A 19,904-nucleotide genomic window follows, 5' to 3' on the forward strand; every position below is an offset into this window, starting at 1 on the left:
ATTTGCTTCCCGCCTTTGATTAATTCATAGCGTCCTTTGGAGGGTGGAGTCATCTTTTGAGCGCGACTCTTAGCTTGGGTGACGCCGTTGTATTTACATGTGTTAGCGATATATTACATCTGGACAGCTGGTGACCTCATTTCTTCCCTTGAATAAGTTATTACATATTTTTAGTCTGGGAAACGCAGAAAATTCCGCTCTATTCAATGGTGTGTCTCACATAATTTTCCTATGTCTGGATCAAAATATCATTCCATTTTTTACGCGCCAAAATCCGACGTTGGCACCCGTGACACGTGCATAAAAAACCGGAAGTTCCTTATGTTAGTTTGGAACTCTGGGAAGCTAAGCCACACCTCGGGGCGTATCTGACTACTCCAGCATCGCGTCCTCTTCTATCTCTCTCTGCAAGTTGAGAGGGTATTTCCGCGGGGGCTTGGCTCTTGCTCTGTCCTCCCTTTGTTTTGCAGGCGCTCTATCGCGGGTTCCGTTCTGGCCGGACGCCGCTCGATCCCCTTCGCCCATACTGCTACCAATGACGCGACCTTTAGGAGTAATTTTAATGGAGTAGAAAGGCACATATCATTCCCATGAGCTGTACAGGACACTGTACGGTTTCAGTATGCCACACTTGTAAATCAAGCACCCTTTATAGATGTTTCTTTATTGCTTATACGGCTCCACCTACATGCGATGAAGAAAACGGACAAACTGTCATTCCTGCTTCATGTTGCAGAAGACATCAACGGTGTGTACAGAGATTTTTTTTTTTGCCAAGACTATCACATGATGCAACATTTAGAAATGTGAAGGAACGCCGACTCATGCGGAGGTGAAAGAGCTAATCAGGAAGTTACCAGTGTCTAAATGAGTCAATAATTCGCGTAACCGTCACCCGCAGAGAATATACCGTACAGAAAGTGTCAACTTATACTGGAAGAATGCAGAGAAGCTGAGTAGTTTTGTATTTTCCGAACTGGAGGCTCTTTGGCAGAGAGAGAGACTTCTTCTATGCTGATTGGGAAGAAGAGTCCTCAGTGTCTGTGGTGGCGGCGGCGGCGGCGGTGGTGGAGGTGGTGGTGGTGATTACTGTTTTGAGGATAAGTGCAACTAGATAATAACCCCTTCTTAGCTCTAATCAGAAGTGAGATTGGCAATGTGAAGGGAAGGACCACCATAATGGTGGGTGAAAATGAAAAATCTCCTCTAAGCCTTGCAAAACTAACACATGTCGCGTTGAATAGCTTGGACAGTATAACGCTGGTCTTCTGAGCCATAGGTCTTACGGCGACGATGGGACAGGAAGGGTCTAGGAGTGAGAAGGAAGCACTGTGGCCTTGATTAAGGTACAGCCCCAGCATTTGCCTGGTGTGAAAATGGGAAACTGCATAAAACCATCTTCAGGGCTGCTGACAGTAGGGTTTGAACCCACTATCTCCCCAATACTGGATACTGGCCGCACTTAGCGACTGCAGCTATCAAGCTCGGTAGGGTTCAACCCCGGTTCAGTACAATGGTTATTTGAAGATGCTCAGATACATCACCCTCATGTCGCAAGTTCTACCAGAACGTAAATTAATTTTTGCATGATAACATTTCAGCACCTTGGTGTCTCCGGAAACCGTTAAAGTTGTTAAAAGAGACAAAAATTAATAACATTATTATTATTAAATTAACAGCATCGGGTTGGAAGTGTTGATGGAGGGTGGTCAGATAGGAGCTGGGCACAGGTAAGTGGAAACAATACCAGACTCAGCTAGAGGTAGCTCTGCGGCCAGTATCCAGTATTCGGGAGATAGTGGGTTCGAACCCCACTGTCGGCAGCCCTGAAGATGGTTTTCCGTGGTTTCCCATTTTCACACCGTCGACTCCAAGGCTTTTTTATTTCCGTGATGTTAAACAGGGTGACAAAAAGGAAGTGAAAAATAATCTGTACCGTACCTTGATAAGATTCTCAGCCACTGCAAACCAATCGTCCGTTGCAAATACGACTTCGCCTCCATTCTGAAACGTAATACATAGGTTATTTACTATTGTATGCTACAAAGGCAGTTTTGAAAAACGTTTTCTAAAAGGCAAAAATATCCCAAAATTGGAGGGGGCCGTTGTTAAGCTCTAGCAAAATGATGACCATAAAAACTAAGCTGAAGATTTTCAGAGGCAATGTTAAGTCAGTTTTGTTATGTGAATCAGAATAATTGAAAGTCAAAAATCAAATGATTAATATGCCCATATTTTTCCAAGTTTGCAACAATTTGGCGACGGCATGCAAGTAGGCCTACAGGTGCACCGCAGGGTAACTATAAGTACAGTGTTTTCGAATCGTTACAATTTCGTCTCCATCCATCGTATTGGCTTACACATTCCTTTAAATGACGCAGATAATATTTTACTAGGTATGTGTGATGATTAGCCCCATCGCACAGGAAACGTCTTTGAAAAAGTCGTTGAGTGCATGACATCACCTACAAGTAAGTCTCTCCCTGACACAAACTACCTCGCTGGTTTTGCATGTTCTTGAAAAACAACACATGCTCAAATAAACCGAGTGAGTTGTTAACACAAGCGTAGCTGTGCAGAGAGGGAAAAAATACCTCAACTATCTTGTCCGAACATGTCATTCTTTGGATTCTGAAGTGATTTCATTTCACTTAACATGTCAATTATATACATTAGTCGAAAGGAAGACCTCTCGGATAATCATATTGCGGTTAGGCAATCCAACCCTGTCCACTTTTCACTGAAGGATATTATTACCTCTAGTAATAATCTCGGCTACTGTGTACCTTCACAATGAGACAAGAGCATAGTATTAATGTATTTTTTATTTGCTGCACATTCTACATTACATTCACATTTCCGGACATAATGCTGCACTTTCTACATTACATTCACATTTCCGGACATATCTTCCGCTATACATTGTACAATACCTTCATATTTCATGATGCGCATAACACCCAGAGCTCCATATGCGATGGCCCCAACCACCCACCCTCCCACAGGGGGCCCCAACCACGCCCCCAACTCAGCGTGGCGATCATCCACAAGAAGAGATTCACCAACTCGTCGAGACATACGACGCGCAACACGAGGCAATGAATTACCTCTCGAAAGAAGAGAGAATTCATGTAGTACAATATTGTACGCCATGATACCACCCCTCAGTCGAGAGAACATTGCTGGCTCGTGTCAGAACGCGGATCGGTCTTCGGGCCAGAGCTCGCCTTAACAGTTGCTAAGGAAAGCTCGGCACCTGAGTTCTCGGCTTGTTGATGAATCTCATTATCGCCTCCGCTGCGGACATTATTGGAAATGCATCTTATATCTGGTAGGGGCGGACCGCACAGGGAACGAGTCTCCACCTGACAGTATCATTCATTTTATATTTATATTTCTGGTAGATCTTATCGAGTAGTATAACAGTGTCGGTAGATCAACGGTGAGGATAATCCTCAAGTTCCCAAAATCTTAGTTTCGATCGCAGATGAGAAGTTTTGATTGTAGATAAATGCTGAACGCGCTACGCTACCCGCTTCAACATGACAAACTCCGTGGTTTGTTTTTGTGTTCACTCATGGGACAGAAAACCATAGTACGCTGTCTGATTATTTAAACCTATGTCAATTATTTAGTGGAAAGGAAGACCTTTTCTTCTTCTTTATCTGTTTAGCCTCCACGGTCGGTTTTTCCCTCGGACTCAGCGAAGGATGCCACCTCTACCTCCTCAAGGACAGTATCATGGAGCTTCAGACTCTGGGTCACGATATAACTGGGGAGGATGACCAGTACCTCGCCCAGGCGGCCGCACCTGCTATGCTGAATAGGGGCCTTGCGGGGGATGGGAAGATTGGAAGGGATAGATAAGGAAGGAAGCGGCCGTGGCCTTAAGTTAGGTACCATCCCGGCATTTGCCTGGAGGAGAAGTGGGAAATCACAGAAAACCACTTCCAGGATGGCGGAGGTGGGAATCGAACCCACCTCTACTCAGTTGACCTCCCGAGGCTGAGTGGACCCCGTTCCAGCCCTCATACCACTTTTCAAATTTCGTGGCAGAGCCGGTAATCGAACCCAGGCCTCCGGGGGTGGCAGCTAATCCAAAGAAGGAAGACCTTTTGCACAATTATATTGTGGTTAGGCAGTCCAAGTCTGTCCAGTTTTTATTGAATAGTGGTCACGATATTGTTGAATTGTTGCTAAGATACAGTTGAAATCTCGATGATCGGATTCGTTCACATAACAGAAAAATATAGGCCTACTCCGTTTTAAACATTTTCAATGATTAATTAATTTAAGATTCTGCTTTGAATTCATAGCAGTATTAACATGAAGGCTAAAAGCCTGAGAGTGAAACAGATTGAATTTGATGGTTCATTTGACAAAGAGTGATGGAATGTGAAATATTTGTGTGAATGGGTGACATGTGTTCTTCCTGAGCCCAGTTTTGTTTTCAAGTGACTGTGACAGGTGGTGCACTAAATAATATTGTTGGCATTGTAGGTGTATAATGATCTGTCGCTTCCGCGTGATCTTCATGATGATGATGATGATTGTTTAAAGGACCTGACATCTATCCTCCTGTGGGTGGGAGCAGTAGAATAACACACACGTTATCGTAAGGGGCAACTAAAGGGGGCCCCAGAGGATCTGAACTTGGGAGCGTGGGTTGGCGACCACGGGGCCCTTAGCTGAGTCCTGGCATTGCTTCCACTTGTGCCAGATTCGTCACATTCATCTATCCTGTCCGACCTCTCTTCGTCAACTCTTGTTCTTTTCCGACCCCGATCCTATTAGGTTTGCGAGGGCTAGTGAGTCTTTCATTTTCACGCCCTTCGTGTCCACTGTCTTCCTTTGGCCGATATCTTCATTTATCGAAGTGTCGTATCACATAAATGGGATTGTAAATAAAGGGCACAGATCTCTGCACATGGTTATGAGGATGTTTAGGGGTTGTAGTAAGGATGTAAAGGAGAGGGCATATAAGTCTCTGGTAAGACCCCAACTAGAGTATGGTTCCAGTGTATGGGACCCTCACCAGGATTACCTGATTCAAGAACTGGAAAAAATCCAAAGAAAAGCAGCTCGATTTGTTCTGGGCGATTTCCGACAAAAGAGTAGCGTTACAAAAATGTTTCAATGTTTGGGTTGGGAAGAATTGAGAGAAAGAAGAAGAGCTGCTCGACTAAGTGGTATGTTCCGGGCTGTCAGCGGAGAGATGGCGTGGAATGACATTAGTAGACGAATAGGTTTGAATGGCGTTTATAAAAGTAGGAAAGATCACAATATGAAGATAAAGTTGGAATTCAAGAGGACAAACTGGGGCAAATATTCATTTATAGGAAGGGGAGTTAGGGATTGGAATAACTTACCAAGAGAGATGTTCAATAAATTTCCAATTTCTTTGAAATCATTTAGGAAAATGCTTGGAAAACAACAAATAGGGAATCTGCCACCTGGGCGACTGCCCTAAATGCAGATCAGTATTGATTGATTGATTGATTGATAGTGTTATATAGAGGATGGTTGCCTAGTTGTACTTCCTCTTAAAACAATAATCACCACCGCCACCTAACATTTAGGTCATTGGCCCCTGCCTATTCTTCAGTTCATCCCGTTTGTTATCCATTGTCTGCAGGTGCTCCTTTCTGAAAGCGTCAGTTTGCTTGTGTATTAATTATGCGACACCATTTGAAGCGATCACCTGCCAAACACTCGGGAGCAATACTATGCTGCAGGACATTTTTGAACCGAAGTTTTTGTCCACCAACCTTTCTTCTCCCGTCCTGTAATCCACTATGCAAGGTATTTTTAGATAGCTGGTGGTCTTGCACCCGGATAACATGTCCTGCCCACTGTAATTGATTTTTTGTGACCACTGTCTCAATACGGCATCTAATAAGTTTGCCCTTCGAAGTCCATCTTTGGTAATCATTCCATTTGATACGCAGGATTGATCTGAAATATTTCAGGTGGATACTATCTAACATCTTGATATGCCGTCGATAGGGACACCAAGTATGAGAAGCATACAGAACAGCCTAGAACAGTCAGTTTCGTGTGTAACGAGAAAACGCGTCGGCTAAGTTTCTCGAAAGAAGCCTCTGCTGCTGGACTGTTTCGGCAGTTAATTTCAACGTCCTACTGTTAAAATGCTACCCAGCTACTTTAATTTCTCTGGGGGCGTAGCCAAGGGGGCTTTACTGGGATTTATAATCACCCCCATGGAAATTTTACGAAAAGAAAATAAACACAAATTGTCAATAAACTAAATAGACACTTAGAGGCGTAGTTGTAGGACCAACAGATCTTTTGAATATGTTTTCTAAGAAGCCTCGAAAGTTGAATTTTAGATTGCAAACTGAACTTACCATTCACTGTAAAACTTTTGACCTTGATCGTATTGTCCATGTTATTTATTTGAATATAAGATTTTTTAGTGTACTGCAGTCTAAACATCAACATGATCCACTTGTAACGGTGTCCTTATAATGACAAGTCTTGCATACGCGCACCACACACGCACAGACACCTTCATTGTGCTCTATCATCAAACTATAACCCCCTATCGGCCGTTCCTGGCTACGCCACTGGCAGCAACAGCGTTACCAACCGCACGGTTAGAGCCGTACATTTACGGTTTTCAACCCTGTGTGTACGGTATGCGGTTCGAATGTCAAACCGTAGCCTACGCGTTAGATACGGTTCTGAGAAATTTTTAAATTGACAGTTTTATTATTGGAAATTTTAAGATTTTTTATACATTTCTTTTTCCTTTTTTAACATAGACAAGAACCTCGTTTATTCGACCCTCATTAATCCGGATCTCCGGTTTATCCGGATCGAAAATAATAAAAATTTAGTTTTACTTGTACAGTATTTCTTTTACGGGTCGACTGTTCTTGAATGTCTTCCCCGCCAGGGATAGTTAAGGACAGGAATTGGAATTACTTCGGCCACGGTCTATAAAAGGTACCGTCCCGGTATTCGCCTGGAATTGAGAATGGGAAACCGTGGACTCTTCTGATTTCCTTGACTCATTTCCACGCATTCCCGGATGCTCGGACGTAGATGTGAACGACGTAAATGACTGGCTGAAAAATGACTGTAATTCAGACTACGGCCTGTTGAAACATGAATAAATTATTGCCTCTTGTTCCTCGGCAGGTAACGACGAGAGTGATGGTAAATTCGAAAATTAAACCGGCGCTCCATCAGGAGAAACAATGACTCATGGAGAGGCAACAATGCAACTGGACAAACTGATGGCCTATTGAGAACCCCAGACTGAAACCACATCGGCAGAACTGTTGTTAGTAAAATGTCTTTGTGATCGTGCTGCGCGCAAACGCTATACAAATGTAGAACAGAAAAACTTACACATTATTTTAGTGCATAAAACAGTGTCGTAAATGTAAGAAAGCAGGTTCGATCCTGGCTCAGTCCGGTGGTATTTGAAGGTGCTCAAATACGTCAGCCTCGTGTCGGTAGATTTACTGGCACGTAAAAAGAACTCCTGCGGGACTAAATTCCGGCACCTCGGCGTCTCCGAAAACCGTAAAAGTAGTTAGGGGGACGTAAAACCAATAACATAATTAAATGTAAGGAAAATGTTCTTATATATTTTGTACAGTTGAAAAAAGGTATTACTGTACAAGTTATGTTAACAGATTATATAACATCTACTGTATTTGTTTTTTAGTTTTTTCCGGATTATCCGGGTTTTTGATAATCCGGATTAGTTCCGGTCCCACTTAATCCGGATCAGTTCCGGTCCCACTTAATCCGGATCAGTCCCGGTCCCACTTAATCCGGATAAACGAGGTTCTTGTGTACTTCATTTCCTGGACACGTATGGCGTGATCTCCACTTCCCCAGGGGACTCCCAAGCTTTGAATGTTGTGATTCACGTTTGTGATGGTTTCGGATCAACACATAAAGCGCCTGAATAGCCTGACACGTGGGATTTTTCTGTCTCACTGTACGACTGGGATTACCCTACTTGAAACTTTATCAGTTGTAATCTCGTAGTCGTACATTTGTTCACAGCCACACTCTTGATTCAACCCGCACCGAACTCCGTCAATCTTTTCATAACCTTTGTGAAGTGTGGTGTAACGTCAAACATGTAACAGTGCAGCGTCTAGTTTTAAATCTTATGTATAATGTGATTTCGTCAAACTTATTAATAATATTGTACTTATAAATTATTTTGCGTGACAGTGCAGTGCTTCAATTTATTGTTGGTTAGCTTACTGTTTATTAATTAAGTATGTATTACTTTCTTTGGCGTTTCTTTCGAATGTCAAACAAGTAAAGATGTGGCTATCTTCTGATTCCAAAAATGAAGCAGCTCCTTTGACACCCAAAAAATTAAAACTTTCTGTCAAAACACCGAGAAGAAAACAAAAGTACAGGCAGTCGTGGGAGAGAATAGACTGTATAGAAAGTGGCTGCGTCCTAATCCAACATGTGGAGAAAGGGCAAAGTAGTATATTTTTGTATTTTCTTACTTATAGTAATAGGTTTCAGTTAAGTATTCCTATTTGGTATTATTGCTACTTGCTATTGTTGCACGCATTCTATTGAATTCTAGTATATTTTGGTGGATATTTGTACTTTACGGCTTTGAGATAAAGAATACGGTTTATTTTGAATTTATGTATGGTTTTTCAATTTTCGGAGGTTGGCAACGCTGGGCAGGAAGGTTAATCGTGTTCACAATCATTTGCAGAATGACCTTACAGTGCACCGGTGCTAAATGGGATACTAGCAGAGAAAATCTCGACTTCATGACCAACTCATACGTCTGTTGGGTTGCAGAGCAAAATATCGGTAGGGGCAGCTGATACATACACTTGACAAAACTTCTGTTGTCGGTTTGTGAAATATAGATTACAGATCCAACATGGCGACGCCTACGACGATCTCACAGTTCACTGAACAGGTTTGCCAACCTCGGGGCATTATACAGACCTGGTGAATAACATGAAAGATGAAGGTTAGTGATGCTAAATTATTTTATTTTCTTGTCGTGCGGACAGTATGCGCCGCAGCCATAGAAAAGAGCCTCTTGAAGGGGCCACTTTCGCGACAGAGATTGCCCTGGACTATTAAATGTGAGTTGCCACTCGTTTATTGTTTTAACCGAATGTGGTAACCCTGTGGCCACACATCATGCGAGCACACTCGGAGGCAATATTAACACAGCTGATCACAGCAGGCCAATAGGGAAAGAAGAAGATGGTCGCATGTTGCACTTTGACGCTGTTTGGTTTCAAACATTTGGGGACCGATTAGTGAGTCCCTGGCAGGCATCGAGGAAGGATCTCTCCTCTCGGCTACTTTCGGTACCGGTATCGTAAAACTTATTTTTCTATGATTCCAACATCCGAACCGGCTTCCAAAGTATCACCGTCCACTCATCCCAGTACGGCATAGATTCTTCTAGTAGCGGCGATTGGGGATAAGTAGTGGGGGGAGGGAAATCAAAATTGGAAAAAAAGAGATAGCCATAAAATGGTAAGTTTATGATCCTTTCTGAGCGAATTTCGATAGAGACGTAAAGGTTGACAGTCTTATCAACTTATGTCCGGTAATAATAGTACTATTTAATGAAACTTTCGCCAAGGGAACAATAATTATACATGTATTACAATTAAATAGAAGTATGTTGTGATTATACAATTTAAAAGTGTTTAGTGTTTGAATACACAGTAACAAAGTAACAGACACTAGACAGAACTGAACAGACACATTGACTGAGGAGTGAGACTGTCAGACCGACGAATGCGCACGGCAAGCTGGTGATCTTGGTGGATATATATCCCTGCTACTCTCTGTCACAGAACATGTTTGTTACATATTATTCCGCGGGTCTCCACTACTTGCTGTGGAGCTGTACAATTCGGTTAGCCGCGACGAATGACATTTTGTGCGTATTTCCGCTAATTACTTTTCTTAACAATTTAAGAAATTAAAGGAAAGAATTAGATGAAAAGACAACAGGGTTTGCTCAATTTTGTTTTTGTGATTCCTAGTTTCAGGCTGATAAGTGGAATAAAAATGTAATTTTTTCTCCAAAAAGTGGGGGTGCGACTGCCACCCCCGCGCCTCCTCCCTAATAGCCGCTACTGGTTATTCTAATAGTGGTAGTGTGTCTTGACCAATATGGGGGTGGGTGTCTTCCCGTGGACTTGGAATGCTTTACAGGATGCAAGGTCAGCTAGATGCAGCCAAATACACTGGCGGTAAAGTTCCAAACATCATGAAATAAAGAATGTAGAATACGGAAATTATAGCAGTCTGTTTGTCGAGGTAACATTGTGACTTCCCCTCTCGGAGAACAAACATCTAACGAGAAATGCAACCATTCAAGCTAAGGGCGCCAATCTTTAAGTTGAGGACTTAAAGATAAAAATTTATAATCAAGCTTGGACGGACTCTTATCACAGGGGTGGGGTGAAAGTGCACTAATCATTAAGCAGGAGAATTAAAAATCAAAAGGCTAATTAAGGCAGATTGATTAAAGTGAACTAGAAAAATACTATTTATTAGATTTAATATAAATGACGACGGTTTAACGAAGACTGAATTTAAAATATAAAATGAATTTAATAAAGAATTGAATGACTCTACTTCGCGAAAACTTGCAATATCTTTAACTCGCTTGCTCACCATTGAGTCTTGTTCTGCTGGTCCTTGGGAAGCTTCCATCCTTGTAGCGGGAACATCATCGGTCGTCTTTGATATCTCTTCATCTGCAGCTAAGTACCATTCCTGCCTTGCAAATTGCACTTCCCACTAATTGGAAAATGACTTCAAAACTAACACTCCCTATTATGCTTTATCCCATATATTGGAGATAAGCCCTAAGTCATAGTTAGAAGAACCACCTTGGGTTATTTGGAGAGGATACTCAATTAAGAATCCTTCCAACTTTACTGAAAATATTCTCTGAAGTTTCATTTCTATCTAGATTAATACTACCTATTGACTTAGACTGGTTCAAACCGGTCTTGTAGCCGAGCTGTACGTACTTCCTGATGAGAGTGGCTATACACCCCTCATTCAGAATTTCTAAGTACCACGTCGTGGTAATGAAGTAGAATACTACTGCAGAATCAAACGAAGAAGATTAAGTAGCAGGTCCAAGATGAAGCCAAGAGCTCCAGCACGCCCTTTTATAACCTTCTCTGGCGCTAATTACAGGTCGCTACACGTGGTCCAATCAGATGACATGTCTCTCCCCACTCCAGATATTAGAGTTGACGGGTCTTAACTCTGATATTAACTGTTCTTCTATTGGTCCATTCTCTCAGTATCCATGGCAATATGACGCTCCTTTCAAAATATAGGCGTTGAATAGTTTGAATAATTCTGGTCGAAATACGGTAGCTTTCGTGAGGACGCGTGAACACGTGCTTGCTTTTCCCAGAACTTGATGTCTAAATTTGTCCTTTCTCCTTCCTCGGTGATGTGGCAAGATAGCGGAAATCTACTGCAAGTTAATTTTAAACAAATGTCGCAAGAATCTAAGTGAATATTAGGATATTCAGCCCTCGTTTACAAGTCGTAGTTACAAAGTAATGAAATGATAGTGAGCAAATGATTAAACATGAATTATAATACAATTACATACCAAAATAAATATCATGACGTTGAATTTCTGAATTAATTACACATAATAAAATTAACATAATTACACTGTAACGTCTGGAACGTTACATACGCCCCCATGAGTTCTTAACAAATATCATATGAGTTGAGAACTCACACACTTACTCCCACATTAACTTGAAATACCTCTATTACCTGCCCATAACGAGCGACATTATTTTCATACAATTAATTATATCTCACTCTTTCCATCATATCTCTCTTAGACTGCTTACCATTGCGACTGTCTGTTATTTCAGTTCATCTTGAAGTATAGCTACAAACTTATGCCCAACATGAGCAACTTTTCACTTTTGTAAAAAAAAAACAAGATTATCCTAGAAAATATAACATAATATATATACAATTTCAGATTATAGACTCTGCCGAGTGTCTATCTGTCCTTTTACTCCCCATCTCTCCGACATTCTTTGCTAGATAGCAATAACACGTTCTTTTCCAATCTTATACATTAGAAACATGGAAAACAAATGATATAAACAATTTACACTTTTATCACTCTTTCGAATGTTTCAACCTTATCTTGAAGCAGGATGTAGTACACTTCACTCGAATACACACGTGATTTAAGCTCACGGTAAAATTATTGCAAGTTAGAAATGCACATACGGGAAAATTAATTATTTGCCGTCGTCAGCTTTAATTAGCCTTCTGTAACATCTCAGAAAACAAATATATCAAATTTCATGGCCTCACATACGGAAAACAGATGATCTATCGTCAATGAACAAGCGTAAATCTACCGCCACACAAACACCTCCCTTGTTTACAAACACAACTAGGAAATACCACCACAATTGAGACGTAAACTCATCCCGCTCGTAGTCTGACATAACAAGTAGCAACTTCCCCGAGTTACTGACCTATATCTCACCATCCGGTTCAGCCACCTCACACGACAGGTATCTCCGTAAACTACTAATGTTATATGAACCATTCATTACGCTCTCGCCATCCGCTAACTTGTAAGCACAGGGTCCTAGTTTACGATGTACTTTATAAGGGCCTTGATATAAAAGAAAAAATTTCTTAGTTACCTTATCCTCACTATTTGACAACATGGGAACTCTCACCAAAACCATATCACCTACCTCAAAGTTATCCAGTACCTTACGTTTCTGTTGTCTTTTACGTTTATCTCCAGATTTAATCAGGTTCTCCCGTGCCAGTCGGACGTAAAATTCAGCATTACGAGGTGGTTCCTCAGGCAAACCTAACACTCTCACTAGTTCATTCTGAGGCTCTAGTAAGTTACCAAATCTCACTACAAATCGTCTGAAAAAATTACATACACCAATATACGATCTGAGCTCCTTAATATTTCTAGGTGTCGTAGTATTCAATATTTTTTCAATTCTTGTGCTCTCAGGCGTCACTCCCATTGCCGATACACGGTGCCCCAAAAAAGTCACCTCTCGTCTACTGAAAACACATTTGTCAAGTTTCAGAGTAAAACCAGCATACTCTAATTTAGAAAAAATCCTCTCCAAGTGGTCCAAGTGCTCTTCAAAGGTACAAGATCCTATAACCAAATCATCGATATAAATAGTAGCATAATCTCCAGTATCATCTCCCAAGGCAATACTAAGTGCGCGAATAAGAGCTGCCGAACTCGTACGGGTGCCAAAAGGAACACGCCTAAATTGGTACAAACTATGCTTATAGCTGAAAGCAGTAAGAGGCCTGTCTTCTGATCTTAAAGGTATCTGCCAAAAACTACTCCTAAGATCTAACGTAGAAAACCAACTCTTACCCTGAAAATTCTGTATCAACTCTTCAATGGTTTGTGATCTCAAATGATCAGCACCAATACGTCGGTTCATCTCCCTGCCATCAATACACAAACGTATTGATCCATCAGACTTAGGCACGACAATTAAGGGATTAACGTATTGACTGTTTGATAATTCAATCACATCGTCTGCTAACATAGCTTGAATTTGATCCTCTACGGCTTTTGCATATTTGTGTGGTATCGGATACCGCGGTCCGCTGAATGGAGTCTTATCCAGCACAGAAAAAGAATGTTCATACAGATGAGTAACACCAGGTTTCTCGGAGAAAATCTCCACGTGTTCACACAACACTTCAAATAACTTGTCCTTCTGGATTTCATTTAACTCATTTCTACTTACGGCTTCTTCCAAGCCACATATTTTCTCCTCATTAATCCACAACTGACACAACTTCAGGCCCTCACTAGCCTCTTCATTTACTTTAGAAACCTCTCTCATTCTCCACACTGTACTAACTTCCGTTTTCCTCTGAATTTCCTCCTCAAACTTGACCTTGATATCCTCATTATTCCACCTCAAATTTAGCACTAGATCATTGTAATTTAACTGAGCCAATTTTAACGTTAACCAGTCAGATCCCAAGATAAGATCAAATATCAAATGCGGAATTACCAAACATATCTGAACGCTAATAGAATTATTAATGCAGATCGGGACAGCTACTTGTTTACAAATTTGCTTAGACTTCTTACCAACAGCCGTAATGATGAACGTAGACTTAACAGGCATTTCCTCCAACTGAATACCCTGTTTCACTAATGACTCATACCACTGAGAACTAATACATGATATATGGCTACCAGAATCAATCAAAACTTTAACCCACGCCCCCCAGACTTTCAATTTAACAACGGGATTGACTACTTTATTACTTGAATCTCCATAATTCTGCTCGGGTTCATACAACAAATCGTCTCTAACATCGAGGTCATATGGTAACACTTTCATGGCAAGACACTTCGCTACCTTCGTACTAGGCTGGAATTCTGACCTAACATTACAGCCTCTTGTTAGTTTAAAGGTTCCCTTTGTGTATTGACGTTGGACTCATTAGTACATTGCTCTGGCCTCCGTTGGGAATTTCCTGTCCTATATTCCTGTGCTCCGCTCCTGCTGTTCTGCTGAGGTCTGAACTGATTGCGAGCTTCGTGATTCTGTGTTCTACCGTTATGTCTCATTCCGTTGTGATGACTAAAGTTCTGAATATTCTCCGTTCTACTCCTAAGGTTACCTAACGCATCAAAACTGCCTAGTAGGTTCTCCATCTCCTGAATAGTACCAACTTTTTGCATACAGGCCGCTTCTCTCACCCTGTCCGGAAAATGTCTTAAAAGTAGTCTAACTACATCAGACCCCTCGGTTATACCATCTAAGTTCTGACAAATCATGACATGTGCCAGGAAGTACTCGGTCATAGTAACTCCTTCATGCTGTTTGTACCTCCCAAATACCACCCTTTCTCTCTCCCGAGCTTGTATCGCTTCATTCCAGAATTTCTCTCTAAACTTATTTCTGAATTCTTTCAGGTTCGTCATCGTCTGCCTATATACCATGAACCAAGACCGTGTTTCTCCTACAAAAGCATGGTCAATATTTTCCATAACGTCTTCCCAGTCCATAGACCCTTCCTCTAGACGCTTTTCAAATCGTTTTTCTATCATCTTAAGGAAATCTAGCGGGTTCGTTTGTTTCCCATTAAATTTAGGTAGTTCTATTTCCCTAATGTAGCTATTTCCTAGACATTGCCTTCCCGTGAAAACCTGTTTATCCTTTGCCACCTGTTTTAACTGATTTTCTGCTTTCTCCATCCGGCATTCTACATCTCTGTCTCTCCTATCAATTTCTCTCTCCAAATTAACCTGCTTCTCTTTCAATGTCCTAATTTCAATCTTATTCTCTTCAGCTATCGCAAACCTTTCTTCACTTGCCCGGGTCTCATCTTCTATTCTAAGCTTTACTGTGTCAATCTCTTGTTGGACGTGGTCTTTAAATATCCGTATTTCCCCTCTTTGAGTCTCAACTCTCTTATCAATACTAGTGACCTGCCTCATTACTTCCTCCCTAGTAGAGTTGTTTTCCTTCCCCATTAATTCCAGGAATTCACTTCTCTGCCCCGCAAACTTTTCTTCTACCTCTTTCCCTCGCCGTTCATATTCACTTTTCTGGTCCTCTAATCGCTTATTAAAATGTTCATTTTTTACCACCAGATCTCGTAACTGCCTACTGTGTTCGTCCATTCTCCGATTCGCTTCCTCCTTATTTTCCCTCATCTCCCTGCTTAATTCAGCTTTAGTTTGCTCTAACTGTTCTTTAAGTTCATATTTAATATTCTCAATTTTAGTGTTAGTTTGTTCTAATTCACCTTTAAGCTCAGATTTAGTTTGTTCTAATTCACCTTTAATTTGTTCCAATTCACTTTTTATTTCAGTTTTACTGTCCTCTATCTTACTTAACATTAACTGCATCATTCCCATTAACTGATCATTATTATTACTTTCATTGTTAGTGTTTACTTCCGCTTCGCCCCCCATCCTACTATCATCTGACTCCATACTGACTTCTTTCTGCTTGCCTTCACTCTCCATACTACTTACACTTCTATCTTCATTTTCCTCTACTAGACTACACAACTCTTCCTCTGAACTCAATACGTTATTGCCTTTTATCGCCCGTCCACTGCGCAACATCCTCTCCTCTTTCGTCTGATCAGCCATGACCCTTCCCACAATCAAACACTCCTAATGCAACGTGGATATCCAAATTTTGCCCATAATACTAATTTTGATATCGTTACTGTTATTAACTGCTCCGTACTTAATGATTTTCTCGCCACACGTTGGAGCGGCATTTATGTGACTTCCCCTCTCGGAGAACAAACATCTAACGAGAAATGCAACCATTCAAGCTAAGGGCGCCAATCTTTAAGTTGAGGACTTAAAGATAAAAATTTATAATCAAGCTTGGACGGACTCTTATCACAGGGGTGGGGTGAAAGTGCACTAATCATTAAGCAGGAGAATTAAAAATCAAAAGGCTAATTAAGGCAGATTGATTAAAGTGAACTAGAAAAATACTATTTATTAGATTTAATATAAATGACGACGGTTTAACGAAGACTGAATTTAAAATATAAAATGAATTTAATAAAGAATTGAATGACTCTACTTCGCGAAAACTTGCAATATCTTTAACTCGCTTGCTCACCATTGAGTCTTGTTCTGCTGGTCCTTGGGAAGCTTCCATCCTTGTAGCGGGAACATCATCGGTCGTCTTTGATATCTCTTCATCTGCAGCTAAGTACCATTCCTGCCTTGCAAATTGCACTTCCCACTAATTGGAAAATGACTTCAAAACTAACACTCCCTATTATGCTTTATCCCATATATTGGAGATAAGCCCTAAGTCATAGTTAGCAGAACCACCTTGGGTTATTTGGAGAGGATACTCAATTAAGAATCCTTCCAACTTTACTGAAAATATTCTCTGAAGTTTCATTTCTATCTAGATTAATACTACCTATTGACTTAGACTGGTTCAAACCGGTCTTGTAGCCGAGCTGTACGTACTTCCTGATGAGAGTGGCTATACACCCCTCATTCAGAATTTCTAAGTACCACGTCGTGGTAATGAAGTAGAGTACTACTGCAGAATCAAACGAAGAAGATTAAGTAGCAGGTCCAAGATGAAGCCAAGAGCTCCAGCACGCCCTTTTATAACCTTCTCTGGCGCTAATTACAGGTCGCTACACGTGGTCCAATCAGATGACATGTCTCTCCCCACTCCAGATATTAGAGTTGACGGGTCTTAACTCTGATATTAACTGTTCTTCTATTGGTCCATTCTCTCAGTATCCATGGCAATATGACGCTCCTTTCAAAATATAGGCGTTGAATAGTTTGAATAATTCTGGTCGAAATACGGTAGCTTTCGTGAGGACGCGTGAACACGTGCTTGCTTTTCCCAGAACTTGATGTCTAAATTTGTCCTTTCTCCTTCCTCGGTGATGTGGCAAGATAGCGGAAATCTACTGCAAGTTAATTTTAAACAAATGTCGCAAGAATCTAAGTGAATATTAGGATATTCAGCCCTCGTTTACAAGTCGTAGTTACAAAGTAATGAAATGATAGTGAGCAAATGATTAAACATGAATTATAATACAATTACTTACCAAAATAAATATCATGACGTTAAATTTCTGAATTAATTACACATAATAAAATTAACATAATTACACTGTAACGTCTGGAACGTTACAACATATTTCATTGATTAAAGGTACAAGACTACAGGTTAATATAAGCGCGAGAAAAGCCATCGCAAATGTGCCATGCTGGTCCATTAATAACCAGTGTAATCACCTGACTCTCGAATGCAGGCATGCAAACGTGCATGCATTGTGTCATATAGATGCCGGATGTCAGCTTTTGGGATGGAGTTCCATACCTGTTGCACTTGGTCGGTCAATACAGGGACGGTTAATACCGGTTGTGGATAACGCCGGAGTTGTCGTCCAATGATATCCCATACGTCCTCGGTTGAGGACAGATCGGGGGATCGAGCAAGCCAAGGCAACATGTCGACACTCTGTAGAGCACGTTGAGTTACAACAACGGCATGGGGGCGTGCGTTATCCTGTTGAAAAACAACCCCGGGAATGCTGTTCATGAATGGCAGCACAACAGGTCGAATCACCAAACGGACATACACATCTGCAGTCAGGGTGAGTGGGATAACCACGAGAGTGCTCCGCTGTCATAGGAAATTGCTCCCCAGGCCAGAACTCCCGATGTAGGTCCAGTGGGTCGACGTCGCAGACAGGTGGAATGAAGGCGCTCACCTGGCCACCTTCTAACCAATATACGGCCATCACTGGCACCAAAGCAGAACTAGCTTTAATCGGAAAACACAACGGACCTCCACTCTATCCTCCAATGAGCTCTCGCTAGACACCACTGAAGTGGCAGACGGCCGCTCGAATTGCTGCTGCAGACGCAGTCCGCTGCGCCACAGCCATAAGCCGAATACGGCGGTCCTCCCTCTCGGTAGTGCCACGTGGACGTTCGGAGCCTGCTCTTCTTGCGAGCGTACCTTCTCGTGACCATTGCTGCCAGCACGCATGCAGACTGGTGACATTCCTACCAAGTCGTTCTGCAATAGCGCGGAAGGAAAATCCACCTTCACATAGCCCTAATTTACGCCCTCGTTCAACCGCAGTGAGTGTTGATGCTGACCTCTTCATCGTCGTGAAGGCACTCTTGACCCACTCACAGTCCCTCTGTCCAAACTCACAGGTAACTAAACCTCTAGCACTGTACAGCCCGTATTTAAAGCAAACCTGAAGCGCAACGTCATGGGGCCACTACTTGCGCCACGCTTATGCGATTTGCGGGAAATTTGATTCAATGTCAACTTTCAGATGTATAAACGCGCCTACCAACGTTCGTTAATCTAGCACAACCCCTTCTTGGAGTCTGGATATTTTTATCCGCCAGTGTATATTAATTTTATTTTTTATTGATGTTTGTTTTACGTCGGAACGACACAGATAGATCTTATGGCGATGATAGGATAGGTCAGGCCTGGGAGTGGGAAGGGAGCGACCGTGGTCTGACTTAAGGTACAGCCTCAGCATTTGTCTGGTGTGAACATGGGATACCACGGAAAAAAATATTCAGAGCTACGAACAGTGGGGTTCAAACCCACTATCTCCCTAACTGCACGGCCAGCTTGCCCGCTCATTAATATTAGGAGTGATATTAGGGTCCCATGGTTGCGGCAACCGTATTCTGAGGTAGTAATTCATTTTCACCAGGACCAATTTCTCTCTCTCCCTCTCTCACACACACACACACCAGCGATGGTTCGCCGAATACGACGAAATAATTCTTATAGACTGGCCTCCTTGCGTCCTTGATCTCAGCCCAATCGAAAACGTGTAGGCCGAGACAAAGTGCATCATGAGGGAGAACTTGTCTGACCCCGCCCCAAGATCCTATGGGACCCTTAGCTGAGTCCTGGCCTTCCTTCCACTTACTTGTGCCAGACTCTTCATTTCATCTATCCTATCCGACCTCTCTTGGTCAACTCGTGTTGCCTTCCGACCCCGACGGCATCAGAGCAATCGAGGCCCAGGGAGTCTTTCATTTTCACGCCCTTCGTGACCCTTGTCTTTCTTTGGCCTATATCTCAATTGTTCTAAGTGACGGAACCCTACCATTTTTTTCTCTCTGATTAATGTTATAAGTTATAGAGGATGGTTTCCTAGTTATGCTTCCTCTTAAAACAATAATCGCCGCCGCCATCACCACCACCTACTCCTAAGATGAACTTCGAAATCTAGCCCTTGATGTGTGGTTGCTGAGAGAAAGCGGTATATGTGTTCCCTTCCTCGCAGATTGCAAGCGTTAAGGCCTTTGTAGAAGTTGCTAGAGG

The 19,904-nt window shown here is 41.9% G+C and overlaps 1 protein-coding gene across 1 annotated transcript in view; it reads right to left on the reverse strand.

Annotated features, from left to right (window-relative positions):
- LOC136877521 (allantoicase-like) overlaps positions 1–19,904 on the reverse strand; it is an 82,542-nt gene that overhangs the window by 48,424 nt on the left and 14,214 nt on the right. Inside the window, exon 2 of the mRNA XM_068228672.1 lies at positions 1,942–2,004. Coding sequence (XP_068084773.1) covers positions 1,942–2,004 — 63 coding nt within the window. The remainder of the gene's footprint in view (positions 1–1,941; positions 2,005–19,904) is intronic.

Source organism: Anabrus simplex, chromosome 7 (genome assembly GCF_040414725.1).
Source record: "Anabrus simplex isolate iqAnaSimp1 chromosome 7, ASM4041472v1, whole genome shotgun sequence".
Taxonomy (NCBI): domain Eukaryota; kingdom Metazoa; phylum Arthropoda; class Insecta; order Orthoptera; family Tettigoniidae; genus Anabrus; species Anabrus simplex.